The sequence below is a fragment of the Polyodon spathula genome, chromosome 6 (genome assembly GCF_017654505.1).
Source record: "Polyodon spathula isolate WHYD16114869_AA chromosome 6, ASM1765450v1, whole genome shotgun sequence".
NCBI lineage: Eukaryota > Metazoa > Chordata > Actinopteri > Acipenseriformes > Polyodontidae > Polyodon > Polyodon spathula.
The window spans coordinates 43,868,815-43,893,842 of NC_054539.1; the positions used below are offsets into that span (position 1 = coordinate 43,868,815).

A 25,028-nucleotide genomic window follows, 5' to 3' on the forward strand; every position below is an offset into this window, starting at 1 on the left:
AGGGGGGAGGGGGACCATTCTCTCCCATACCAGTTTGCACCTGCAGGTAATCCTTACCGCACAGTAATACTGAATACATGATTTGCTGTTGTTTTTTTAAATTATTGTATTTAAATTTCCTTCCATGTTCCAAGATCTAGGACATCCCACATAACCAGCAGCTTTGCCTGACAACAGTTCTGTTCAACAGATGCTGTTTTCTCTGCTGCAATCCAGATACTGTAGATGTGTGGTTTTTCAGACAATTGTGTGGTTATAGCTACTGTATACTGGTTCTATTTAGTGGAATTCATTGATGTTAACCTAAAAGAATGTGATATAAACAAAATTTTCTCCATTCTACTGCAGCTTTGTGTGGTGTTTAGATACAGAAAGTTTAAGACCATGTGATCAAACATGTGAAAATATAGTGTCGGCAAAAGTGGTCAGGGTGGGTTCCAATAAAGTATCGAGCAATGTATATATTTATTTTCTTTTACGGTTATTGTAGTGGTTATTGAGGCTAGTGAAGAACACTGCTGACAAACAGACTACTAGTCTGGACTTGCAAGGAAACAGTGATTGCAACATTGTTTGTTTATAAAACTAAACTCTAAAAAAAAAAGTTGTATTGCTATGCCAGGCCGTATATTACCTGTAAATTTCTAGCAAACACATTGGAAGGTAACTGCTGATACATTCCAATGATCACAGTGAGATTCAGTGCAAAGTATCTTTTTATACTGATTTTTATTTCTTATTAGTTTTTTTGTTTTTTTTGTTTTTTAAATCTAAATAGATTAAACACGAAACTTAAGAAAACATGCCGAAGAAAATATATTAACATTGCCCCTTTTTTCTGAGACTGTGAGAGCTTGTGCAGTTTATGCTCCGCAATGATACAATTATTTGCTGTAATGTTATTATTTAATTTTATTTTTTTACATCTGTGAATTATGTGAAAACTATTTTTAAAAATACGTCCTTCATGAATTGTTAGTTATCAATAGTGTCCTATGAATATATATATATATATATATATATATATATATATATATATATATATATATATATATATATATATATATATATTATTTTTTTTTTCTTAAAAATATTTCCCAACATAAAACCAATGTCACCTTACAATAATTGATTCTGAGTTTCAGTGTTTAAAAATAAAATATCAAACAGAACGAAATTTCAATGTACCATTTGTAATTCGGTAATATGAGAGAATTGGTCAGGGGTCTGAATACTTTTGCAAGACACTGTGTGTGTGTATATATATATATATATATATATATATATATATATATTATATATTTTTTTTTTCAAAACATCTGTATGATCTGATTGTTTTGTTGTTAATTACATAGCCCAAATTATGTTTAAACTGACATCTTGTGGCTGTAGGACTGAATTTCAGTACAGATGAGCAGATCAAATCTGCGTTTTTCTCAATACCTGTTAAATGTTTTATTTTCCTATTAATTTTTGTTTGGTACTTGAAGTAGTTAATAAGGATGTGCATGATTAGTTATCTGTTGTCTGCCTTTCTAGAGATGTATCAATATGTGCTTTTTAAAAGTTTTTTTTTTACTAATATCATATGCAGGGCTTGAAGTTTTCAGGTTTTATTTTTGATCACATGACTTCCTTTTAAACTTGTGATCCAATTCTGTTTCCTAATTAAACTGTTAATTACAAAACAATATAATTTCATAACTTGACTGAGCATGATTCTGTTTCGCTTAATTTTTATTTCAAACAGACGTGATAAATTACATTAATTGCTCATCGCTGTTCCCAACTGCATTTCATTCTTGCAGTCGCCTAATTTATCGTTGTGCGTTTGTTATTTTCACTCGTTTAACAGTTATCCTGACAGATTTTCTTTTCAGCATAAAATACCCAGTACGGAGTGTACACTTGATTTGTAGCAAAGAAAAAAATAATCTTAAACACAGTCTTTAATTCATAGTTTTCTCTTTATTAGGATGCAGAGACAACTTAACAACTTCTAATTATGATTTAAAGGGAGGTAGAGATTTTCAAAATAAAAGTTCAAGCCCTAATCTATCTCTAACATGTCAGCATATGTATGTTGCTGTTAGTGGATTGTACATTAAGATCATGAACATGTGTGGCCTACCCCAAATCTCTTCTGTTTGGCAGGAGAACATTTTCGTCTTGCAGCTTACTTTATGAGGAGGCATGTCAATCTGAGGTGCATTGTAAAGGAGAAGTATCAAGGTATGTAATTAAATGTTACCACAGATAGCTGGATTATAAAAAAATGTGTTTGTTTGTTTTACTGTGATGAAGGAAGTGCATGTGCTAAGAAAACTGCTACATGCAGTACACGTTAAGTACTGTTAATTCACTACGCACAATTTAAGAATATCATCCTGCGCATACAGGCTTGTGCATTCGAATGGTATTTTTCTTTATACACTTATTATGAAGACCCACCTCGGTTCCTGAGATCCCCACCATGCAAATAATGTGTAGGGGCTAGACCTATAACAATACATTAAAGGTGGCTCTCTCTGTGTGCTGCTTAATGACTACCTCTGAAAAGGTTTCCTGTTAGTTACTTACTGTTAGCAGATTGAAAACTACAAATGTAGTCCACGTTAAAGTAACTATTATTGTCCCCTTCATCTAGCATCCCTCATGCGTGCCCCTCTATAAGCAGTCATATTGCCGCTAACGTTACTGTAAACCAGAGGAAGACAACCTCAGCTCCAGACACATTGCATCTGTAACAATCCTGTAGGCTGTAAGTGCTCCATTGTAGAAAAAGTTGAAGAGATGAGAAGGAAAGGGAGCCAAGTTTGTTTTTTATATTGGGCTACACAAACGTTTTGTATGTGTCTTTTATTAATTTTGGAAACAGATTGCATAGTTCAGACTTATTTTCCAAATATGCACTCGTTTTAATGGTCATGTAGAATATCTTACAAACATTTAATCTGCAATAAGTAATAGATCACCCACTTGTTCTTTGTTGTATTGAATAATTTTATTTTCATCATGTTAGGATAGAATGGTAGAGTATTTAAATGTGTGTGTGAAAATGTAAATTCTTTAAAAATGCTCAGCTTTTGTGTATTTTTTTTTATTTGTTAACCAGTGAAGTTTAACTGGGGCACCTTCTTTCACCTTCTCTTTGGGTATTTTCTCTTCCTTACATTTTTGTTTCTCACCCCATCACCAGAGGAAGTGACCCATAGCCATTTGTGATTAAAGTGCAGAGGGGCTGAGTAGTCAGGGTTAGTATACCTTTTGGCTTCAGTGGCATGCTGCTATTAAAAATATACCTTACACTTGGTACCTTTTACTGCTCATGCTTATCAGAGTTTGACCATGCTAATTCAACATTTCACCTCTAATCTTTAAGATATAACTGTTGTTTCAGCGTATGCAGCAGTTTATATGGACTGTGCTCTGTGTACTTTAAAATGGTATAACTTTAACTGAGTTAGATCAACTCTTTACAATTCAGGGCATTACTTTTTCACTCTAATGAACTTATGAAATTATTTCAATTATTAAGTATAAGTTTATTAAACAAGTGTGTTGCGACTGCTTCAATATTACAAATACTGTCGTTCAGTGGTTAAAGAAACAGACTTGTAACCAAATCGTCCCTGGTTCAAATCCCAGCTCAGTCACTGACTCATTGTGTGACCCTAAGCAAGTCATCCTAGTCTTGTATCTTGTAAAGCGTTTGTGATGGTGGTCTACTATGAATAATAATAATAAATAATAATAATAATAATAACTAGAACTGCCAGGCAGTTTTACGGCTCCCAAGCCCCAGTATCAGTACCCGTCTAAGCGTGTTTAGTTCTCAATGTGCCAAGTTTAAAATTGGCAACTTCAACTGTTCCACAGAAGAAGATTTTGAAAGTTTTGTTTTTTTTTCAAAATTGCGTCAGGCAGCCATCTTGTTTAAAGCAAGTTTTTTAAAAGTTGTATTGCTACAGTGTCAAGGATGATGCTTGTGAAGTTTCGAGTTAGTCAAGTAAACCGTTTGTCAACTGAGGCAGTTTTAAATTTCAGATGTAAAAATACACCTGGCGGCCATCTTGTTTTATAAAACATAACCATTTTGACATATTTGTATTGCATTGTTATTGGGACAATAACTACCATGTCTGGAGTTTGTTGGTCAAACCATGTTCAAATAGCAGCAGTTTGCTGTTAAGGGCGTGTTTCGATATTGTGGCAGCCATTGCAAAATTTGCAACTACTGCGCCGCGTCTGGTTTAATAACAGTGTTATGTGGTTTAGAATCCCGTCATGATTTAAAAAAAATAATAAAATGCATTTTTTTTGTGATAAACAACAGTAATTTGTCTACTACAACTAAAATGTACAGTAAACTTAACCAGATATTATATTCATTTGCATTACTTAATGCATCTTGTTTTGTTATGCTATAGTTGTGAAGCATGTCTGGGGGTGTGGAGAAAGAGTGGTTGGTAGCACTTATTGAGTAATTGTGGGTATGAAAGGTTTCAATTTGTTCTTCACCTCAAATACTTGAATGACTAGTGTTTTCAAAAATGAGGATTGTAGCTTATTTAAATTAAGATGTTTTAGGAGAGTTGTGATAAGAAATAGCTGTGTTACATTTTGTGCTACACTGGATAAGACAGTTTTAATGTTGATAAACTACTATTACATTTTTTAATATAATATTTATGTATTACCTTTTCTTTTAATGACTACTGAATGTCAAATTACGTTTCCATTGTTTTTTATAGAGCTACGTGTGTTTCCTGACAAATTCATTGTGTGTGTGAGCCGTCAAGAGGAGGGACCTAAACACAGGACAAATGAGAAATCTACAGTGGTAAGCATGGTTCCCTTTCAAGTATGAAGTGTAACCATTACCACAGGTGTCTTTACCTCTTAAAGACCGGAACCTGAATAAGAAATATTGAAGCTGCTTGCAAAGCCTGTGACGCAGTAATAACTGTTACCCGTATTTTGGTGATTGCTTTTGCATCACCATTGCGAAGGCTGTTAGTATCGCCAACAAGCGAAGCCACCAACCTGCTCCGTTCCCAACCCGGTACCTTTCCAAACCAGGACAGAGGTTACTGTATGTGTGCCGTGCTTGTGCCGACCTGGTGCTAAACTCATCGCATGGGTACTGAACCGACCCGGTGCCCTCCTGGTACCGTTCCGGTTCCGACCTGGTACCGTAACAATCCGGTGCTACAATCATAAACCCGGTACCGTACTGTACCGATTTGGTGCTACAGTTGCCAAACCAACCCGGTTTCGACCCGGTACCATACCGTACTGACACGGTGCTACAGTCACAGGTACCGAAAATGACCCAGCACTATCCCGGTTCCGACCCGGTACCATACCAACCTGGTGCTAAAGTCACCAAACCGGTCTTGTTCAGGTCTTGACCGGCCCAGTTGCAGTCTATAAGCAGATACAGCCAGAACTTGTACATTTGTATAAACTGTACACTGCATTTCTTGCTTCTTGCAACACGCCTGGGTTTTATCACTGCGAGACATGCAAGGCAAACCTGCCTGTTGAAATCAAGTATGACAGATACTGTTCCTGCCTGGGGCCAGAGCACGCCAGGGACGCACTGACAAACCACAGTTTCTGTGAGTTTTATGCATCTTTCTCCAAATGCATGCTGAAGAAACATCTCTCCCACAGCTCTACAGAGCGCTCTGCATCACTCTCTCTGGTAGAGAGGTGGTTCCGTCCTCATCCCATGGCTCTGTGCCATGGGAAACCAGACCGCACCTGGGAAAGTAGCCCATGCAGGAAGCCATCTTCCTCTGCCTCTCCTTCTCCTCCCCCAAGGAAGAAAAAGAAGAGTCACTGTTCAAATGATCGGCAGACTCTGAGAAGATGGAAAAGCTTTGGGCAGCTGTTTCCCCACCAAGGAACGATGCTGGCAGGTTTACTGCGTGATCGTTAGGCGCCGCCTGTCCCCCTGGGGCACCAGAGGGCTATGAGCGCAGATTGGCAACAGGAGGATATGCTGTCCATCGACACCTCTTATGAAGGGGGCAAACAGGAGCTGGCTTTCTATCTGAGGACGTGGAGTCAGACAGCACATCGCCTGTGGTTAAGCTCTCCTTGGTGGGGATAAAGCACCGCTGTTGAATGCCCAAATTATACCGGGACATACGTTTTGTCTAGCAGTGGACAAGATGCTGCAGCGCTTGGGAATCCACAAAGAAGCTGAGCATCAACCCTAGGAGTTTGCTGCCACAGGCCTTGGAACCCCTTCTCAGGCAGCCATTTGGAGTATTAGCTTCATTGCACAACAGATATGTGAGTGCTTACTACCGTTCAAACCAGCTACTCCGAGCAGTTCAAGCATGGTCCCCCTCCTTTTCGACTCCAACATCGGTCACAGACCTGCAAGATGCCACGTGGTGTCTCAGGAGGTAGCAGCTCTGCTGCCAAAATTGACAAGTTGCATGATAGATCCCCCCAGTTGGAGGAAGGGTTCTAATCCAGTTACTTCCTAGTGCCCAAGTGGGATGGTGGCCTCAGACCCATCCTCAATTTGAGGTCAGCCTGTATATGAGCCAAAGTAGGTTCAAAAAGTTGATGATGCAACAGCTGTTACAGTCAATCAGGTCAGGCAACTGGTTCACCACAGTTGACCTCAAAGACATCCATTGTCTTGCAGTGAATCACATGAAGAGCCAGCTTATGGCTTCTTAGACAGCCTCCTATCTAGGAGTGTGCTTGAACTCCAGATCCATGCTGTCCACTCTGTCGGACGGTAAAGTGCAGAGAATAGCCACCTGTTTAGAGCTCTTTCAGCTCAACAGAGCGCTCACGGTAGTGACATTCCAGAGACTACTGGCATTGATGGCAGCAGTTTCCCAGACGCTTCCAATGGGTCCCCTACACATGTGCCATCTGCAGGCCTGGTTCAGCAGCAAGCTTTTTCTGGCTTTTCGGCTTGCCGTCAAAATTGATTCAGTCTCCGCAGGAGCTCACTTCCTGGCAGCACAATTTTTAAAAGGGGCCTTGTGGCTTTGGACACCTATGAAGGACGTTGTTCCTGGCTGGAGGCTAAACGTGGTGCCTGAGGCACTCATGAAGCTTCCATTTGAGCCCATGCATTCAGATGAGCTGAAATATTTATCGTTTTAAAGCGGCTTTCTCGCTCGCTATTATCTCCGCAAAGCGGCTAAGTGAGATGCAGGCATTCTCCATTGTAATAGCCTGCTTAATTTTTATAGAGGCCAGGACAAAGGTTACACTTCGTATCAAACCTGCCTTTTTGACGAAGACGATCTCGGCATGCCTGTCAACTAGTCTGTGGAATTGGGGCTTTCCATCTACCTCCTTTCTAGTCTGACAGAGAGCTGTAGCTCCATACACTCTGCCCAGCGTGGGCCCTGGCGTACTACGTTGACAGAAGGAAAAGTTTGAGGCAGTCCTAACAATTGCTATGGGGCGAAGTCCCATGGTCAAGCCCTGTCTAAACAGTGGCTGTCCAAATGGATAGCAGACATGGTCAGGACTGCTTATGAGCTGGCTAACTTGCCACACTGCCCATTTGAACAGGGGCATGGCAACTTCGTGGGCTTTATTCTAGGGTGCATCTGTCAAAGACATATGCAGTGTAGCAGTGTGGGCTACTCTCTATACCTTTACTAGGTTCTATAGACTTCATGTTGTGGATCCTCAAACCTCTGGCTTTGGAACTAGAGTGTTAAGGGTGGCTTCTCAGTTGACCATTACAACACAGGCATAGAGGTGAGTTTTTCCCTCAATTTTTTCACCCTAGCTACTTGTTACTGGGATTCAATATGGTAATGCACAAGGCAGCCTCTCGGCTTACCCTTGTCGCATTCTAGTCATTCTGCAATATTGCCTTTGCGTTGGCTTTGGTACACTTACCAGTGCGGTAATGGTTACATTTCGTACTTGAAAGGGAACGTTTGGTTATTATCATAACCCTGGTTCCCTGAAATAGAAATGTAACCATTAACCTTCCAGATCGATGTGTCCATCATTGCAGCAGGCTTGAAGGAAAAATAATGCTGAGATTTGTGCGCACAGTCTTTTTCTGTCCTCATGGACAGCCATGATTGCATCTCAGGATTTGCAAGCAGCTTTGTTATATCTTATTCAGGTTTCGGGTCTTTAAAAGGTTACATTTCTATTTCAGGGAACCAGTTGTGATAATAACCTAATGTTTAGATTCCATATTTCTTTTTCCAGTCTGCTGGCAAAATGCATTAACAGTTATATATTATTACAATACAGTACGGCCCAGTTCTACTTTATTTCATTACTTGGAGGATATTTACACAAGGTGGCCCTTGAGCATACATGCTCATTTCCGGACCCGTCTGCATGTTGTTGATGAGAAAGTGAAGTTTCTATTGGGATAAGTTGACTGGGGCACCAAGGGTCAGTACTCCTGTTCTTGTCCTTAGAAAAGGGCTCTGGGATCTTTTTAACATCAGCAAAGAACATGGGACCTTTTTTCTTAGCCTCACCAAAAGGCCATGCAAGCGGGATAGATGCTTTCTTTCAGGTTATCTCTGAAGAAACCAGAGGCGTGTACACAGAGGCATGTCATGGCTAAACGCTTCAAACACACTGTAAAGAGTGCAAACGAATATTTATATTTAAACAAGTGTTGAGAGATCTACTGTTGTATATTGTTTTCGTATTCAATGCTGCTATAAGTAATTTTCTTTTTTTTTTTTTTTTTTTTTTTTTTTTACTGGATCTCATGGAATTTATCTTGCATCTATTAAAATCCAAAAGCCAAAGACTGCCCCAATTGCACTGTTCTTAATAGCACTGTTGCTAATCAGACACTCGAAACAGAGCTTTGAATTGTGTGAATTTAGCTATAATATATATATATATATATATATTATATATATATATATATATATATATATTTTTCTACACAATGTACAAAATGCACATGAATGTTATTTGAGTTCTGTGGTTATTTGTCATGAGGATTGCTGTAAATAACCCACTCTCCTTTCAGGGGTCTGTCCTGGAGAGAACAGTTCAGTATCCATTATCTGGACATTTCTATATTTCAGTTTTATTCTGACAGTGTTCTGGGGAACCAACCCACCTTCCTCAGGGCAATGCATTCTGTGTACATTTTTTATCCTGACATATATATATAAAGGCATTAAATAATATTTTCTTCATATTCCAGGACTGCTCATGGAACAATATTTAACTGAAGCCTTTACTATTATTTTCTTTTAATTGCTTTTTTTTTCCCTTTGGCCTTAAATAAAAGCAGAAATTGTAATGTTTTTTAGAATAATGCAGTCGTGCGTGAAAAGTTCAGCTTGTGTAACTAATTTTCCAGTTTAGGAAACCCTAGCTGTCATTGACATTCCCAGTTTTAGGATGTGGTTATTTCTCCTTGCAAGAACAGGGGAGAAAAAAAAAGTTGTGGTTTAGTTCTTACTTGCTTAACCTTTTTGGTGGTTTGTTGAGGAAAGAAACCAGACAAGCAAAGTGGTTTTTTGGAGGTTTTTTTTGTGTCATCAACAACAAATATTTGTGTTTAACCCTTTTCATTAAAATAAAAATAAAAACATACATATCAGTGACAGTGTTAATATTGCAAGAACAAGACAGTGTAATGCCATATTGCATATCCAAATTAATAGCAGTGTTTTCGAGATTGATTTCCATGTGTGTAGAAGCATTACTCATATCCTGTGTTAAGCATACAACAGAGAGACTCAAGGGATTTCAGATATTGCAGTGCAAATTGTGTGAACTGTGTTTGAAGAGGTCCATAAATTATGATGACGAAAAAAACTCCACCTCAGATACTAAACCGTAAGTCTTGCTGAAACTGATGATATTAAGTGGCATTTTCCCACAAAGACCCAATAGATTGCCTGACTGACTGGACGTGTTTGAAATGACTTTTAAAAATAGTAGAGCTCAGCGGTTCAGAACACACACCAGTGTGCTAAGATGTTGACCCAGAATATCAGAAGGTCACAAGTTTAACTCACTCCTCTTTCGGGTTGGAGGGTGGGGGACAAACCAGAGATTGGAGGAGTCAATGTATCTTGATTAAATGACTTAGGAGGGATGAATAGGGCAATGCATTCTGATTGCTTTGCTCTGCAGGTGAAAAAGGATAGTATATATAGTAGTAAACTTGTTTTTATTTTTCACACAGAAATACTACTTCTCATAAATAACCTCAGGGTTTAATTTGTTTTAAACATTCTTGTTTTCCCAGCTTTATCATCAAATCCAAGCCTTGATCCTGATTCACATGTTTCTTAAAACCAAAAAAGGAAAAGGAAAGCATTGTGTTGCAGCTGTAATAATGCATTAACATTATTATAGTATCAGAAGAAGTAGCTTTTGTAAACCTGATATTTAATCATTCTAATCTTTCCTAACTGTTACAGCCTGTTGCAATAGTATTTTTCTTATTGGTGTTCTACATATAACCGTTGTACAATTCACACACTGAGCAGATTAATGTTTCAGAAACCACCTCTAACACCTTCCTTTAATTTTGTTGCTTTGGTATATGTTTACCTAGTTTCCAAAAGTGACTGCCAAGGATTTAAACAAAGATGCAACTTTATGAAAAAAATATTTTTTTCCAGTTTTCTGCAGACTCTGTAGTTTGTCAAGCCTTAGTTCTGCAAATGTAGTTTAAATCTTTCGCCGGATAATAGGTATAATCTTTAAAATAGGGCTCTGACCCCACCGTTTTCAACATGGGCCTGACCTCGTCTCTCTTTCAGCTAGGAATTGTGGTTGGCTACATTACCACTGTTGCTTAGAGGGGAACATGACACTTAACTGCCAATTCGACTCTTCACCATAGTGTGTGCATTGCCAAGGATTTGCTTAGCTGTGCAGCCTTTTAAAAATGCAGTGCGAGCTTGGAGTTTTGTTATTTAGAGGTACAAATAAAATATCCATTTTAATAATGGAGCTAGGAGCAGTGCAAGATCAGGATGTCACTGTGGGAATAAAATTCAAGACCACATATCCTTTTGTTAATATGTGCACACAGGGCAAATGATAAACAGAGATATACACAAGGTTAGCTAACATGTTTATACATTTGTGTGTGTGTGTGTGTGTGTGTGTGTATATATATATATATATATATATATATATATATATATATATATATATATATATATATATATATATATATATATATATATACAGTGCCTATAGAAAGTCTACACACCCTTTCGAAATTTTCACCTTTTGTTGCCTTATAGCCTGGAATTAAAATATATATATTTTTTTTACCTACACACCCTACCCACAACTTCCAAGTAAAAAAAAAAAATTCTAGAAATGTATAGGAAAAATAAGTAAAAATAAAAACTGGAATAGCGTGGTTTGATAAGTCTCCACCCCCCTTGTAGTAGCAATCCTAAATTAGCTCAGATGTAACCAATCGCCTTCAAAATCACACACCAAGTTAAGTGGCCTACACCTGTGTTAAATTGTAGTGATTCACATGATTTCAGGATAAATTCAGTAGTTCCTGTAGGTTCCCTCTGCTGGGTAATTTCAAAGCAAAGACTCTGGGACAAAGTTGTTGAAAGGCACCGATCAGGGGATGGGTATAAAAAATATCAATGGCACGGTCAAGGCAATTATTAAGAAGTGGAAGGTGTATGGCATCACCAAGACCCTGCCTAGATCAGGCCGTCCCACCAAACTGGACGACTGAGCAAGAAGGAGACTGATCAGAGAGGCTGCCAATAGGCCAATGGCAACTTTGCAAGAGCTACAGGCTTTTATGGCCAAGACAGGTCAAAGTGTGCATGTGACAACAATATCCCAAGCACTTCATAATCTGGCCTGTATGGTAGGGTGGCAAGAAGGAAGCCATTACTCAAGAAAGCCCACCTTGAATCCTGTTTTGCATCACCCAAAGAACACCATCCCTACTGCGAAGCATGGTGGTGGCAGCATCATGTTATGGGGATATTTCTCATCGGCAGGGACTGGGGCACTTGTCAGGATAGAAGGGAAAATGAATGGAGCAAAGTACAAAGAAGTCCTTGAGGAAAATCTACTGCCCTCTGCAAGAAAGCTGAAACTGGGACGGCAATTCACTTTTCAGCATCACAACGACCCAAAGCACACAGCCAAAGCTGCAGTGGAGTGGCTAAGGAACAAAAAGGTAAATGTCCTTGAGTGGCCCTGTCAGAGCCCCGAACCTAAATCCAGTGGAAATTTGTGGCATGAATTGAAGATTGCTGTCCATCAATGCTCCGCAAGAAACTTGACAGAGCTTGAACAGTTTTGTAAAGAAGAATGGTCAAATATTGCCAAATCTAGGTGTGCAAAGTTGGTAGAGACCTACCCCAACAGACTCACAGCTGTAATTGCTGCCAAAGGTGCTTCCACCAAGTATTAACTCAGGTGGGTGGAGACTTATCCAATTATGATCTTTCAGTTTTGTATTTTTAATACAATTTTTTTCTCGATAAAAACTTTTTTCCCCCTTAACAGTGTGGAGTATGGTGTTTAGTGTTTAGATAAGTGGGGAAAAAAATCCTAATTTAAATGCATGAAACTCTAAGTCACTGACACAACAAAATGTGAAAAAAAAGTTGAAGGGGGTGTAGACTTTGTATAGGCACTGTATGTGTGTGTGTGTGTGTAGCATAGTTGGCTACAGTCCTTAAATTAAGTTGGCCGTACTACCAGTTAGTTTTATTTTTTGTTAGGTACTTTTAATATATAGGTTTCAACTAAGTTGTTTTTTTTTTTTTTTAATTTATTTATTTATTTATTTTTAAAATATCATTACCAATTACATTTTACGTAAACTGTGACATTAATTTTGAAAAGCAAGCTTTCTAAATCCTCTTTCGGTCAGGAACATGCAAAGATTAACAACTCACTGCTTCAGTGTTTTGTATCTATTTTTTTGCCTTCTCTTTTGATGTTTCAACAAATGTCTTGATTTTCAACCAAAGATCAATTTTCTGCTGCCATAGACGGAAGGAAGTTTATTGGGCATGACGAGTATGAATTAAAAACAAGTTAATTTTTCCTTTTATATTTTTGTAATGCATTTTAGTCAGACAGATGACTTACATTGTTTTATGGATTCTGACTTTTTGATGTGCTATCAGCTTTCAATATAAACTGTGTGTGTGTGTGTATGAGTGGAGGGGGGATCCAAGTTATCTTAAACTGTCTGCAAAATGAATGGTCAAAGCAGCAAAAAGTTATATGTCATCCTTAACAACAAGATTGCACAGACTTAGTGACACTTGTTATGGTTATTGTGTTTTTCTTTTTTATGCCTGTTTTTGGCCTCCCATTGTGGACTTGTTCCAGCCTAAGGGAGTTTACATCATTCCTTGCTGCTAAAGGCTCCTTGGTTCCCACAGAGTCTCTCAAAGTCTGAGTCATACTCTGTATGTTCATTGTTCAGTTCTCAAAGTACAGTGCTTTTTACAGGGTGTGGCTCCAGGGGAAAAACGTCTGTACTTCATAAGACATGTCTCAAATGTGTTCACACACTTAAAAACAACAACACAAAAAAGCTATTTTCAATCTACAGCTATGGCCAAAGGTTTTGCACCACCCTGTAGAATTAATTCATTTTGCTTCATAAAGTCAAATGAAACCTGCTGAATAATGTTATGTTAACATATTGAATTGCGTACCACTTTGTAGTTTTCTGTATACTTATGAAAAACTGACATTTAAAAATGTAACATGAAATGCTGTACTACTATGTAGGATATTTGATTAAAATATCTATATTATGTTCATGTAGTTGTTTTTTTTTTATTATTAAATTATGTCTCAACCCTAAGTGATGCAAAACTTTTGGCCATATCATTTTCCTCAAAGTAGCCACTGTTCTCTTGGGGATGGTCTTAGAAACCGTCAGACGTCCCCTCCCAGAAAGGAGATGAATGCTTTTAAAAGCACACATTTTAAGATACTTTCCAAACTTTTATATGCTATATGAAAGAAGAATACATGTTATGGTTAAATGACAACTGGTTCAAATATGAATTTGCACCCCCTTTTTATCAAACAACTTTTCTGTTAAAGGTTACAAAAATGTGCCATTGCTTTAATGGTAGCAGTAAAATAAACCCAACACTAAATTAAGTTACGCTTCTCTGTATTTTGAAGTACATGCCCTGATATACGGCACTAGCACACTAGGTAAAATGTGGAATTTGTTGTTGCTGATGTCTTATATCACCATTGGTAACTGTTCAGGTTCAGATCCCTCTTAAGCTGCAGCCCTGAAAATGTAAAACTTGCTTATTTTGTCACTTCAGTTCTTTGTTTAGTTAAAGAAATCCCATTGGATATAATGGAAACTATAGGCATTATTTAGAGAAAAGTTATTAGGACCACTGCCCCATTCAGTCTCCAGAAAAGAAACTGACAAACACATTGCTGTCTGCTTCATAGATTCCTGGCATATGTCACAGTTCAAGCCACTGAGATGTCAGATATTTGCCAACTTTTCCTCACTTGGTTCACAATCTAAACCTTTACATTTGCTTGGCCTGTTGTAACTAGAAATATGCAAACTAAGGGTCTGAATGTTAAGTTATAGGTAAAAAATTAAGAATATATTGTTTTGAAAGAAGTCATCTTGCTGAGTCATTGATTAAACCAAAAAAAATGTTCTTACTGGGGTATCACAATATTTTTTAACATTTATGTTTGAAAAGCTACAGCTGGATTCTTTTTTTTTTTATAAAGCTCTACAGCACTGGGGAATCATCCTGGATTGCATAAACAGTGGTTATGCTGTATATACATTACCAAAACTTTGCAAAGGTGCAATTATAACAACACATTGTACCAATTCACTTAATTATAAGAGACTTTCAGTCAGTTTCATATGTACTAATGTTGAAATGTTCACATGTTGGACAAATAAACCTGCCACAGGATACATTGGGCCTGATTTTGGAAAGGGGTTTAATTTTCAGTGGAAACAGCAAAATCCATTAGATTTTCCCACCTGTTAATCTGTTAAAAAAAAAATATCCTCATATTTTCTAAAGTGATCCTTCCTGGCAGATCACATTTCATGCATACTTTTCTGTGGTTCTTAGGTGCTTTAAATTAATAAGTAATGAAAATGGTTCCAGTTACAAATGGTACATTGAAATTTCTTTCTGTTTAATATTTTATTTTAAAACACAGATACTCAGAATCAATTATTGTAAGGTGACACTGGTTTTATGTTGGGAAATATTTTTAAGAAAAATAAAAAACTGAAATATCTTGCTTGCATAAGTATTCAACCTGCACACATTAATATTTGGTAGAGCCACCTTTCGCTGCAATAACAGCTTTAAGTCTTTTGGGGTAAGTATGTACCAGCTTTGCACACAGTGTCGGAGTGATTTTGGCACATACTTCTTGGCAGATTTGCTTCAGGTTGGTTGGACGACGCTTGTGGACTGCAATTTTCAAATAGTGCCACAGATTCTCAATGGGATTGAGATCAGGACTTTGATTGGGCCACTGTAGGACATTCACCTTTTTGTTCTTGAGCCACTCCAATGTTGCTTTGGCCTTGTGCTTGGGGTCATTGTCCTGCTGAAAGGTGAATTTTCTCCCAAGCTTTTGGCCAAAAAGCTCTATCTTGGTCTCATCTGACCACAAAACCTTTTCCCACATCGCAGCTGGGTCACTCTCATGCTTTCTGGCAAACTCCAGACGTGCTTTCAGATGGTACTTTTTGAGTAACGGCTTCTTTCTTGCCACCCTCTCATACAGGCCAGTGTTATGCAGAGCTCTTGATATGGTTGACTGGTGCACCATTACTCCACTCCCAGCCACTGAACTCTGTAGCTCCTTCAAAGTGATTGTTGGCCTCTCTGTGGCTTCTCTCACAAGTCTCCTTGTTTGAGCACTGAGTTTTGAGGGATGGCCTTTTCTTGGCAGTGCCTGGGTGGTGTGATGCAGCTTCCATTTCCTGATTATTGATCCAACTGTGCTCACTGGGATATCCAAATTTCCCTAATACATGCATTTGTATTACTTTATCTCTAACTTCTGTAGAATGCTCTTTGGTCTTCATTTTCCTTCAGATTCACAGCCTTACCAATGATCCTTCAACAGTGGGGTTTTTATCCAGAAAATGTGACAGCAACTTTAATGGTTCACAGGTGGAGGCCAATGATAAGGTAATTGTGTCCTCGTTAGGGCAATTTCTTTCATTGGTGCAAACTGGGAGCTTCCACAGCACAGGGGTCGAATACTTGTGCAAGCAAGGTATTTCAGTTTTTTATTTTTCTTAAATATTTCCCAACATAAAACCAATGTCACCTTTCAATAACTGATTCTGAGTTTCAGTGTTTTAAAATAAAACATCAAACAGAACGAAATTTCAATGTACCATTTGTAATTCAGTAATATGAGAGAATTGGTCAGGGGTCTGAATACTTTTGCAAGGCACTGTATATATTTTATTTTATATATTTTATTTTTGTATGTGAAAATGTGTAAAATTGCAGGACAGTGCAACAGTGTAATCTTAACAGATTGTAGTAAGTGTAAATTGTCATTAAACATATATAATATACTGGCAAGTTTACTGTGCTGACATTTACCAATAAAATGTAATTCATTCCTATCAAAATTACATCTTTTTCAAGCAATAGTTAGGTAATTTAGATTCACCAAGAATTAAAAAGTAACGTTTTACCTTATCCACTAAATAAAAAAATATTTAGGAAGACTGTATACACATATATACAATTCACATGGGCTCCAAGCATCCAAAACATTTATTTATAGGCGCTATACGCTGTTCCCTTTCAAGTAAGAAATTCAAACATTACCAGATGGGTATTTACCCCCTAAAGACTTGGAAACCTGAATAAGATATATCAACGCTGCCTTGTCCTTGACCTCAGGCAGGTTAACTGTGTCTGAGCCAAAGGAGGTTCAAAATGTTGACGATGCCATAGCTGTTGCAGTCAATCAGGCCAAGTGACTGGTTCACCACAATCGACCTCAAAGGTGCCTATATCCACATCCCCATAAAACCAGTGCACGGGAAGTATCTGCTGTTCGCTTTTCAGGGAATAGCATACAAGTTCCGTGCCTTGCCATTTGCTCTCTCTCTAGCTCCCTGTACCTTCTCGAAGTGCATGGAAGCTATCCTGGCCCCACTGAGACTCAAAGGAATCAGTGTGATCAATTTTCTGGACAACTCATCTGTGCCCAGTCTCCAGCACAGGCAGAGCCGGATAGGGAACTTGCCACCGACCACCTACAACGGTTGGGCCTTACGGTGACATATATATTTGTATCTGTATATAAAACAAGACGCATATGGGGGAAAAAAAAAGTTTTTTGTTTCACAATTAACTTTAAAACAAAGTTTGTAGAAGACATTCGTGAGCACCTGTTGTAAATATTTAGTTTGAATGTTAAAATTAATAGTTTTTATATATGTGCAGCATAATTTATTGAAAGTGTACCTAAATGGGAAAGTCAACATTGTTTCAATGCGATTTGAGCGTTTTGCTGCTTTCATTTAAAGATGTGATTAGCCTTCATATCTAACATTTATGTTGTTTTACCACAATCTCTTCTTAGGGATCAAGTCATTTCTGTTTATGAATGCAAACAAATAAATAACCAAGACCACTGTCCCTTAGATTCCGTCCCATATTTTCACAGTATTGAACCTTGATATTACTTCTTAAAAGGTGTACCTCATGTGCAAGCCTAGATTGACACATTACAGAAGGTAGCTTGTAATAAGGCTTTCAGCACCAGACTAAAAATTGTTCCAGCGCCACTGCTTCCAAATACAAAAAATTGTATTCTTTGCCTAAAATTACATGGTCTATAAACTCTTCCCCTTCTACTAGGATTTTCTCATGTTTCCTCAATGATAATATCAGCTGTTACTAACATAGAAGTCAGAGTGACTGGATCTGAAGTGCTGTAACTTTTTATACTGGCGGATATACATATTGACCATTCTGATACAGGCGGAAAGATAACTAGTAGAAGTTTAAGACTTTGGTCTTTGGAAAATAGACATGGATTCGTAGATCATTATATAATCCGCCAAAAAGAAAGCGTCCTGTATAACTAATGAGCCAAACTAGCGGATAGATTCCCACCATGTTTTCTGCAGCTTTAGAAAATATTCAATCACTGGGGAAAAACAGATGCAGAAAAAATGGTCAAAATAGTGGCGTATAGTGCTATCATCCAGCGAATCTCCTTTGAAAATAACTCCCATTTTCTCTGGATTTCAAATTATGTTGATGGCCAGACATATAATCTTTGGATTTCAGTATTTACATTTTTTTTTTATTTCGAGATCACAAGGTCATTTTTATTTATTTTGTATCTTTTAATCTTAAGTTCATTTTTTCATGTCTCAATGAGCCACTGTAAATCGCCCCCTGAACCCACATTCACAAATACATGCTCTGTTCTTGCTCAACCAAGGACTTTACTGTCAATTATGCTTCATTATCAGTTGCTCAAGGCCCAGATTTGAGAGGTAGAATAACCTGCCTTCTTCGGTTGGGAGTGTCTCCACCTGGGAGCATATTTGAACTCAAAACTTCAAAGTGTCCTTGTCACCAGTTTCAGATGTTAATTAAGTACTATGTTTCCGACCATGGACACCCACTATATGACAGGTGGCACCTGGCTTAAGCTGACGTGTAAAAGGTTTTGTAATGTAACTGAGATACTATGAATGTTTTTTTTTTTTTTTTCTTCCAAAGGAAAAACAACCCTTCACAAACACATCTGAATATTTTGCCGATCCCTGTGAAGATAAAGATAAACTAAACATCTCCAACATAACACAGAAGAAGAGCTCCTTAAAGAAGATGTATGTATGATTGTTTTGTTTATTTCACTACTAATTATAGAACATGGTGTTATTGGATAGCTTTCATCCTAATTACAATTTTAATGAGTGGAAAACAAAAAAAAAAAAACATGCATTAGTAGCTTTATTAATTACTGCTGTTCAGTTCCACATTCTTAACTGATGTTTAGCCTGTAGGTAAATTGTATGGTCAGACTAATGTTGTAAGCATACACCAATGAATGTTCTTTCAGTACAAGCAGTACATTTCTAAGTCAGTTAAGACATTTACCCCCAATGTTTAAGTATTCTTTTCAAAATGTTTTGCATTTCAAAGATACGTAAATAAAAAACATGAGTAGCCTAACCATTTTATTCCAATACAAATCAAACCACAATTGTTTTAAATATTCTACTATATATTGCTTCATTAGCTCTTGGCAGAATGTCCCTTGACTTTGATCACTGCCTGACACTTTTTAGAAACAGTGGCAATCAATACAAACCTGGATTTTCTTTATGACCATTAAACACAACATTTAATTACAGACCAGCTTTGAGTTTAAAGTAGGGTTAATGAATACTTTAAATTCCTTACCTCCTTTTAGCTTTAGTTCTTCCCTTCTGTGTTTTTTTTTTTTATTATTATTATTTAAGTTTAAAGCTCTGCAGATTTTTCATCTACAGTGCTATAAATCAGTCGTTCTCAATCTGTGGTCCACCAACTCCCTTCAGGTGGTCCGTGGAAAGGTTACATAATTATGGACAGGAAGCGGCAACGTAGTTTATAGATTCCATTGCAAACCCACTATTTTGAGACCTTAAAAACTCAGCTACAGAAACAGGAAGAAAATGCGTACATGGAAAATATCTCCCAAATAAAAAAAAGGTCTCTCCATCGTATAGTTTTGGAGTGTCTAAAATGTATTCTTTACAAGGGAGTTTTTGGGTGTTACGCTCGCATGTAGCTTGTAAAGCAAGGGATAACGCGTGACGGCGTGTGTTGTGTTCCATTATCATACAGCTGTAGTTGGGTTGGAGGCACAAAGCTAAGCTTCGGGCCTTCAGCCTACAAAGCCATATGTTAATGCAACATAACCCACGAGCCCTGGAGTGTTATCCAGCTTATAAAATGGACACAATAAAAGAAAACTGTTTACGCTTTCGAGAAAGAGAGTCCCTCAAACAAGGTTCTGTTTGTTGTAAACCTTAAACTGGAGGTTTTCAACGTTTCCATGTATTGTAATTAAATAAAATGAATGAAGCCTCCATGTTGGTCTCAATCGCTCCGTAAACAGAGCTGACATAACCCGCAATATTAGCCTTGTTAGTGACCAAGTATTTAAAATGCCAATCATGTATTTTTGTTGATTAATGAAAAGATACAGAAAAGGAGTGAAAGACCAAGTTCAATATCCACGCATTACTACCGCTGAGAAGCCAGCAATACAAGCAAACATTATTGGCATTTTTAAATGCTTGGTCTATAACAGGCTATCACTGCAGTTTATGTCAGCCCTATTTACAGAGCGATTGAGACCAGCACAGAGGCTAACAAAGCAATTGAGTACTCTTGACCAGGCGACTAACGCACTGATATATAGAATTATCGTAACAGACTGTTTACATTTTCAAGACAAACTGTTTTTAAGTCGATTACATTTCTGTATGTTTCATCACATCAATGAAAACTCCGGCTTCCCAAGAATTATTTCTATTTTATTAAGTTGCTGACTTGTTAAATCTTTGTGTCTCTTGGTATTGCTTCTTCTAATTCTAGCCATTCTACTGTCATGCCTTCAAAAAGATCAAATGTGATGAAAGGAATGTCATTCATTTTTTAAAACTTTAAAAGACATCTCACAACAATGTGTTTATTTATTGCGAGTTTAATGTGTGGCTGTGGCAGTCTGGCTGTAGTGGTGACATCAGACCAGAAAGGAACTCACAGCACTGCGAGGTGAAATAATGAATGAATGCACTCCTGTGCAGTTTATTATTATTAGAAAATAAAACAGTTGTACAAAAACATGACACGGCATATGAGACCAAAATAAACAGACAAACAAAACAAATTAACACTAAACGAAACAGACACTAACAAACAGCGGACAAACAGACAAACAAACACGGTGAGTGAAACCAATTCTTTACTTATTTATAATTACTTTCTCCTCTCCAAACTCATTCTCTACTCACCAAACACACAACCCGAGTGAGTGAAAAAATGATGCTTTTATGCAGCTGTACCGAGACTCGATTGCTAATCAATCATTCAGTTGGAGTCTCGGTACAACTGCACGTGAATTAATCTAGTGCAATTTCCTGTGCTCACATATTATTACATTTTACCTGCACGTGAAGTGCTGTGCAATCCTCGTGCCTAAATACAAATATACATTTTAAATGATACACATTTATGTCCCCTGTACCAATGACTATACATACCAACATTAACACACTACATACAACATAAAACACAAATAAATAGCCCAGGGGCAGGGCACTTTGCCACAGTTGTGTATTGATAATTCATGAATCGAACGGTGCTTCGGCAAAAATAAGTTCTGCCGTGCATTGTACTAACGGTAATAAAAACCTCAACTGCCAATCAGCGTGCAGCATCCAAACGTTCAGTTTTATAAATAAAGATTATAACTGGAGATTCATAGCTTTGACTGTGCTGGTACCTCATGGATGTATTGTAACTAATTCACATAAATACATTTCTGCTGTAATTATTGATTTAAAAATAAGTCTTTTTTTTACCCTCTCTGTTAAAACTAAACTAGAACCAGTCTTTAAAACTCCAATTTTTAAAATAATTTTCTCACAGAAACGGGCCCACCCATCGCATTAAAAAAAGAAAGGTACGTCTATGGTTATTCTTAGTATTATAGTGTTTTTTTTTTTTATTTTAATGTGCTTATTCTTTTCTTCCTCAAACAAAAAAAGTTTGGGAAACACTGATATAGATAAACTCCTACATCCTGGTATCTTTACTTTAGGTAACATGGTCTGATTGCAGCTAGATCATTGGAGTGATTAGGCACTGAAGCAGCTATAACTTTTAATTTATAGTAGTGTCTTTGAAATATTCAATATAAAAATGTAAAAAAACAGAAGGGAGGCCAAGGATTGGTAAGAAAATGGATTTGAATCACTGAAAAACTGTCCTAATTTATCATTGTTTTGATGTGTTTTATAGTGTAAAAAAGGGAGATAATGCAAGCGAACCTGACAAGTTTGCTATAATGAAAACAAGAGCAGGCCATGATATGGATGTGTTCCACCCCACTTCAAAACCCAGACCCATAGTTCTGGACACCAGTGAAGGAGGAACGGGTGACTCTGAAAACAGAGATCAAAGCAGCGACCAGGTTCCTTTGTCAGAGCTGGGAAACTGTATTAACAAAAGAGAGCCAGCTGGAGTCAGCAGCCAGAAACAACCTCATTCCTTGGAGCTGCTAAACATAGGACCACTGAGTGGGTTCCTTTCTCTGAGTTGTGAGTCAGCTTTGCCACAACCAAAACAGAGTCTGGGGAAGAGCAGAATACAGAACAAGCGCAGGAGGCACTACTCACAGGAAGATGGAGATAATGCTAAGAAAGTATTTATTGGAGAGGGTCCAGCAACCCCTAGTGAGGTAATAATGAAAACAGATTCTGCTGAGTCCTTAACACAAACATCCATGAAGAAGTCTCCACTGGGGTCCAAGTCATGCTCCAAACAAGACTTAGTTGAAACCACACTGGATGAGGACTTGCTTACTTTGGGAAAATCTACCGTGAAACCTCCCCTTGAAAACAATAACACAGAGCAAAACAAGCTGACCACAAACATACAGGAATTATCTGTCAAGCCTGTATCCTCTCATCCAAATATCAGCTCCAGAACCTCAGACAGAAAGGAGGGGGTAGAAAACATACCCAGAAAGTTAAGATTACGACGATTGAAGAAGTCCTGAGGGGGGCAGTGATGATGATACTGAGCGCTGTAGTTTTTTCTCATTCACAATTAACTGTTTACCCATTGTAAATACTTCTTTGACAGTATTGTGTTGTATAGTAGTCAAGTTAAGACAACCTACAATCCACCATTTTAATTACACCTTGTATTTCTGGAAATGGCAATGCTTAATGGCTGCAATAGTTAAAGTGCAAAAAGCAAAACAGAGTGCATTTTTTACCTCAATGATTGCAGTTTCTTTCAAATTCACACACACAGGAGAAATGTAATTGCAGCAAAGATCTTAAAGATGTAATCTTTTTAATAATAATGTCTCAGTAGCGCACTAAATTTCTCACATTGTGCTGTCAATCTTCTTTGTTTTCTAGACATTATTTTTCTGGGATAAATATAGTTATTTATAAATATTTAAATACGAGTAAAGTAGTTGAAATACATTGAAATTCTTTAAACTCTTCATAAATATGTAACTGTAACGTACAGCAGCCTAATTATTATCCTACTTGGCCTTGTTAACCACTCAATTATCTTTTGGAAACTGCTCTGTTTAGTTAGATTTAATTTGATCAATTAATTGAAATATTTGAATATTTTATTTAAGTGGGTAAATATTTGAAAACAGTGAAATATCTTTAACAACTGGTTTAATGGCCCGTTTTGAAGTTATTGCATTTTTTCTTGTTAGAAATCCTCATCAACCACGATGTGGTAATTGCAAGACTTGGTACATAATTATACATTTAGGGTAATAATTAGGTTTTAGTTTTTGATTATTCATTAACTATTTGGAAATAGTTGAAGTTGTTTATTTATTTGTTTTCTGCAAATTATTTAAACATTATTTTCAGTTAATATTTTAATATTTAAAAACACAATTGATTTATTGAACATATATATTTAAACATTTGAACTATTTTAATTAGTTGGTGTAAAATATCAAATACAACTATGTTTGTCCCAGGTCTGCCTCTGATGTGAACAAAACCCATTTATCCTGCCACATCACTGTTAACATGTTTCCTGTCCAAGGAGGCTGTGTGGTCCAGTGCTGACTCATTGTGTGACCCTGAGCAAGTCACTTAACCTCCTTGTGCTCTGTCTTCCAGGTGAGATGTTGTTTTAAGTGACTCTGCAGCTGATGCGTAGTTCACACACCTAGTCTCTGTAAGTCGCCGTGGGTAAAGGCATCTGCTAAATAAGCAAATAAAATAAAAATAAATATCTTCCTCTGCTACACATCTGTGCAGATTAAGGTTCAGATGGGGTCCTTATTTATATTAAATCTAAGGGAACTAAAACAAAAATGACAAGACTTGTGAGAAAGTTGTCATGTTAATGCAGAATAAAAATGTTATTTTTATATATTCTGTTGATTTATTGCTTTGATTAGTCTGATCATTTAGACAGGGAAAGGTGAACTGTTGATACATGTTGAATAACAGCAGCTAATAAGGCCCTTATAGTTGAAAAACGCTTAGAGAAGATGTTTGATATTTCTCACAAGTGGAGCGTGCCTTTGACCTGGGTGGGTGCATGAGTCTTTCTCCACCCAGGTTTAGATTAATTGAATTAAAAAATATTATGTGAATGTAATTTTTTTTATGATTTTATTGAATCATTTTTAGTAATCATTGCAGCACTAAAGGTAAAGGAACAGTTCCTGTCATTATCAAAATATTGAAATGTCTATTAGCAATACTGCTCTAAAAATTGTTAGGAGGCAAATTGTGCAGGCATAAATTCAAAGGGTTTTTAAGGTCAGGTTTAGCCACTGGTAATAGAGATAGGGTCATTCCCATAACTAGCGAACTGAGAACTCCTCTATGAATAATGCACAGGATAGATCTGACTAGAGGACTACTTGGAGTATGGACCACCCAGAAATGCCTAGGAAACACTGGATGCCAAAGGCGGGGTGTTCTTTAAACTCCCAGGCTGATCCAAATGGGAAATGGACCATGAGGTTTGTGAAATTGGTTGAAGTGAATTTCAAAAAGAAAAAAAAAAACACTGATCTTTGTCTGCACCCTTAGGTAATTTTTGGGGGGGAGAGATGCACATCTGTGCTTTTAGTAATTTACATGGGTAGTTTGTAAAGAAATAACAACATTTTTCAACATTACATGATTTTTATGTGAAATATGAACATAATTCATATGCTGATATGGATAATTACTAATACTCTACAAGTGCTATTTAGAATAAAATGTTGAT

General features: G+C 37.3%; 1 protein-coding gene across 1 annotated transcript in view; it reads left to right on the forward strand.

Annotated features, from left to right (window-relative positions):
• LOC121317680 (SLX4 interacting protein) overlaps positions 1–23,242 on the forward strand; it is a 65,051-nt gene extending 41,809 nt beyond the window's left edge. The window contains exons 6-9 of the mRNA XM_041253841.1: positions 2,155–2,232; positions 4,755–4,843; positions 18,756–18,865; positions 22,053–23,242. Of these exons, the coding sequence (XP_041109775.1) occupies positions 2,155–2,232; positions 4,755–4,843; positions 18,756–18,865; positions 22,053–22,812 (1,037 nt within the window). The 3' untranslated portion in view covers positions 22,813–23,242. The remainder of the gene's footprint in view (positions 1–2,154; positions 2,233–4,754; positions 4,844–18,755; positions 18,866–22,052) is intronic.
• The last annotated feature ends 1,786 nt before the right edge of the window (positions 23,243–25,028 follow it).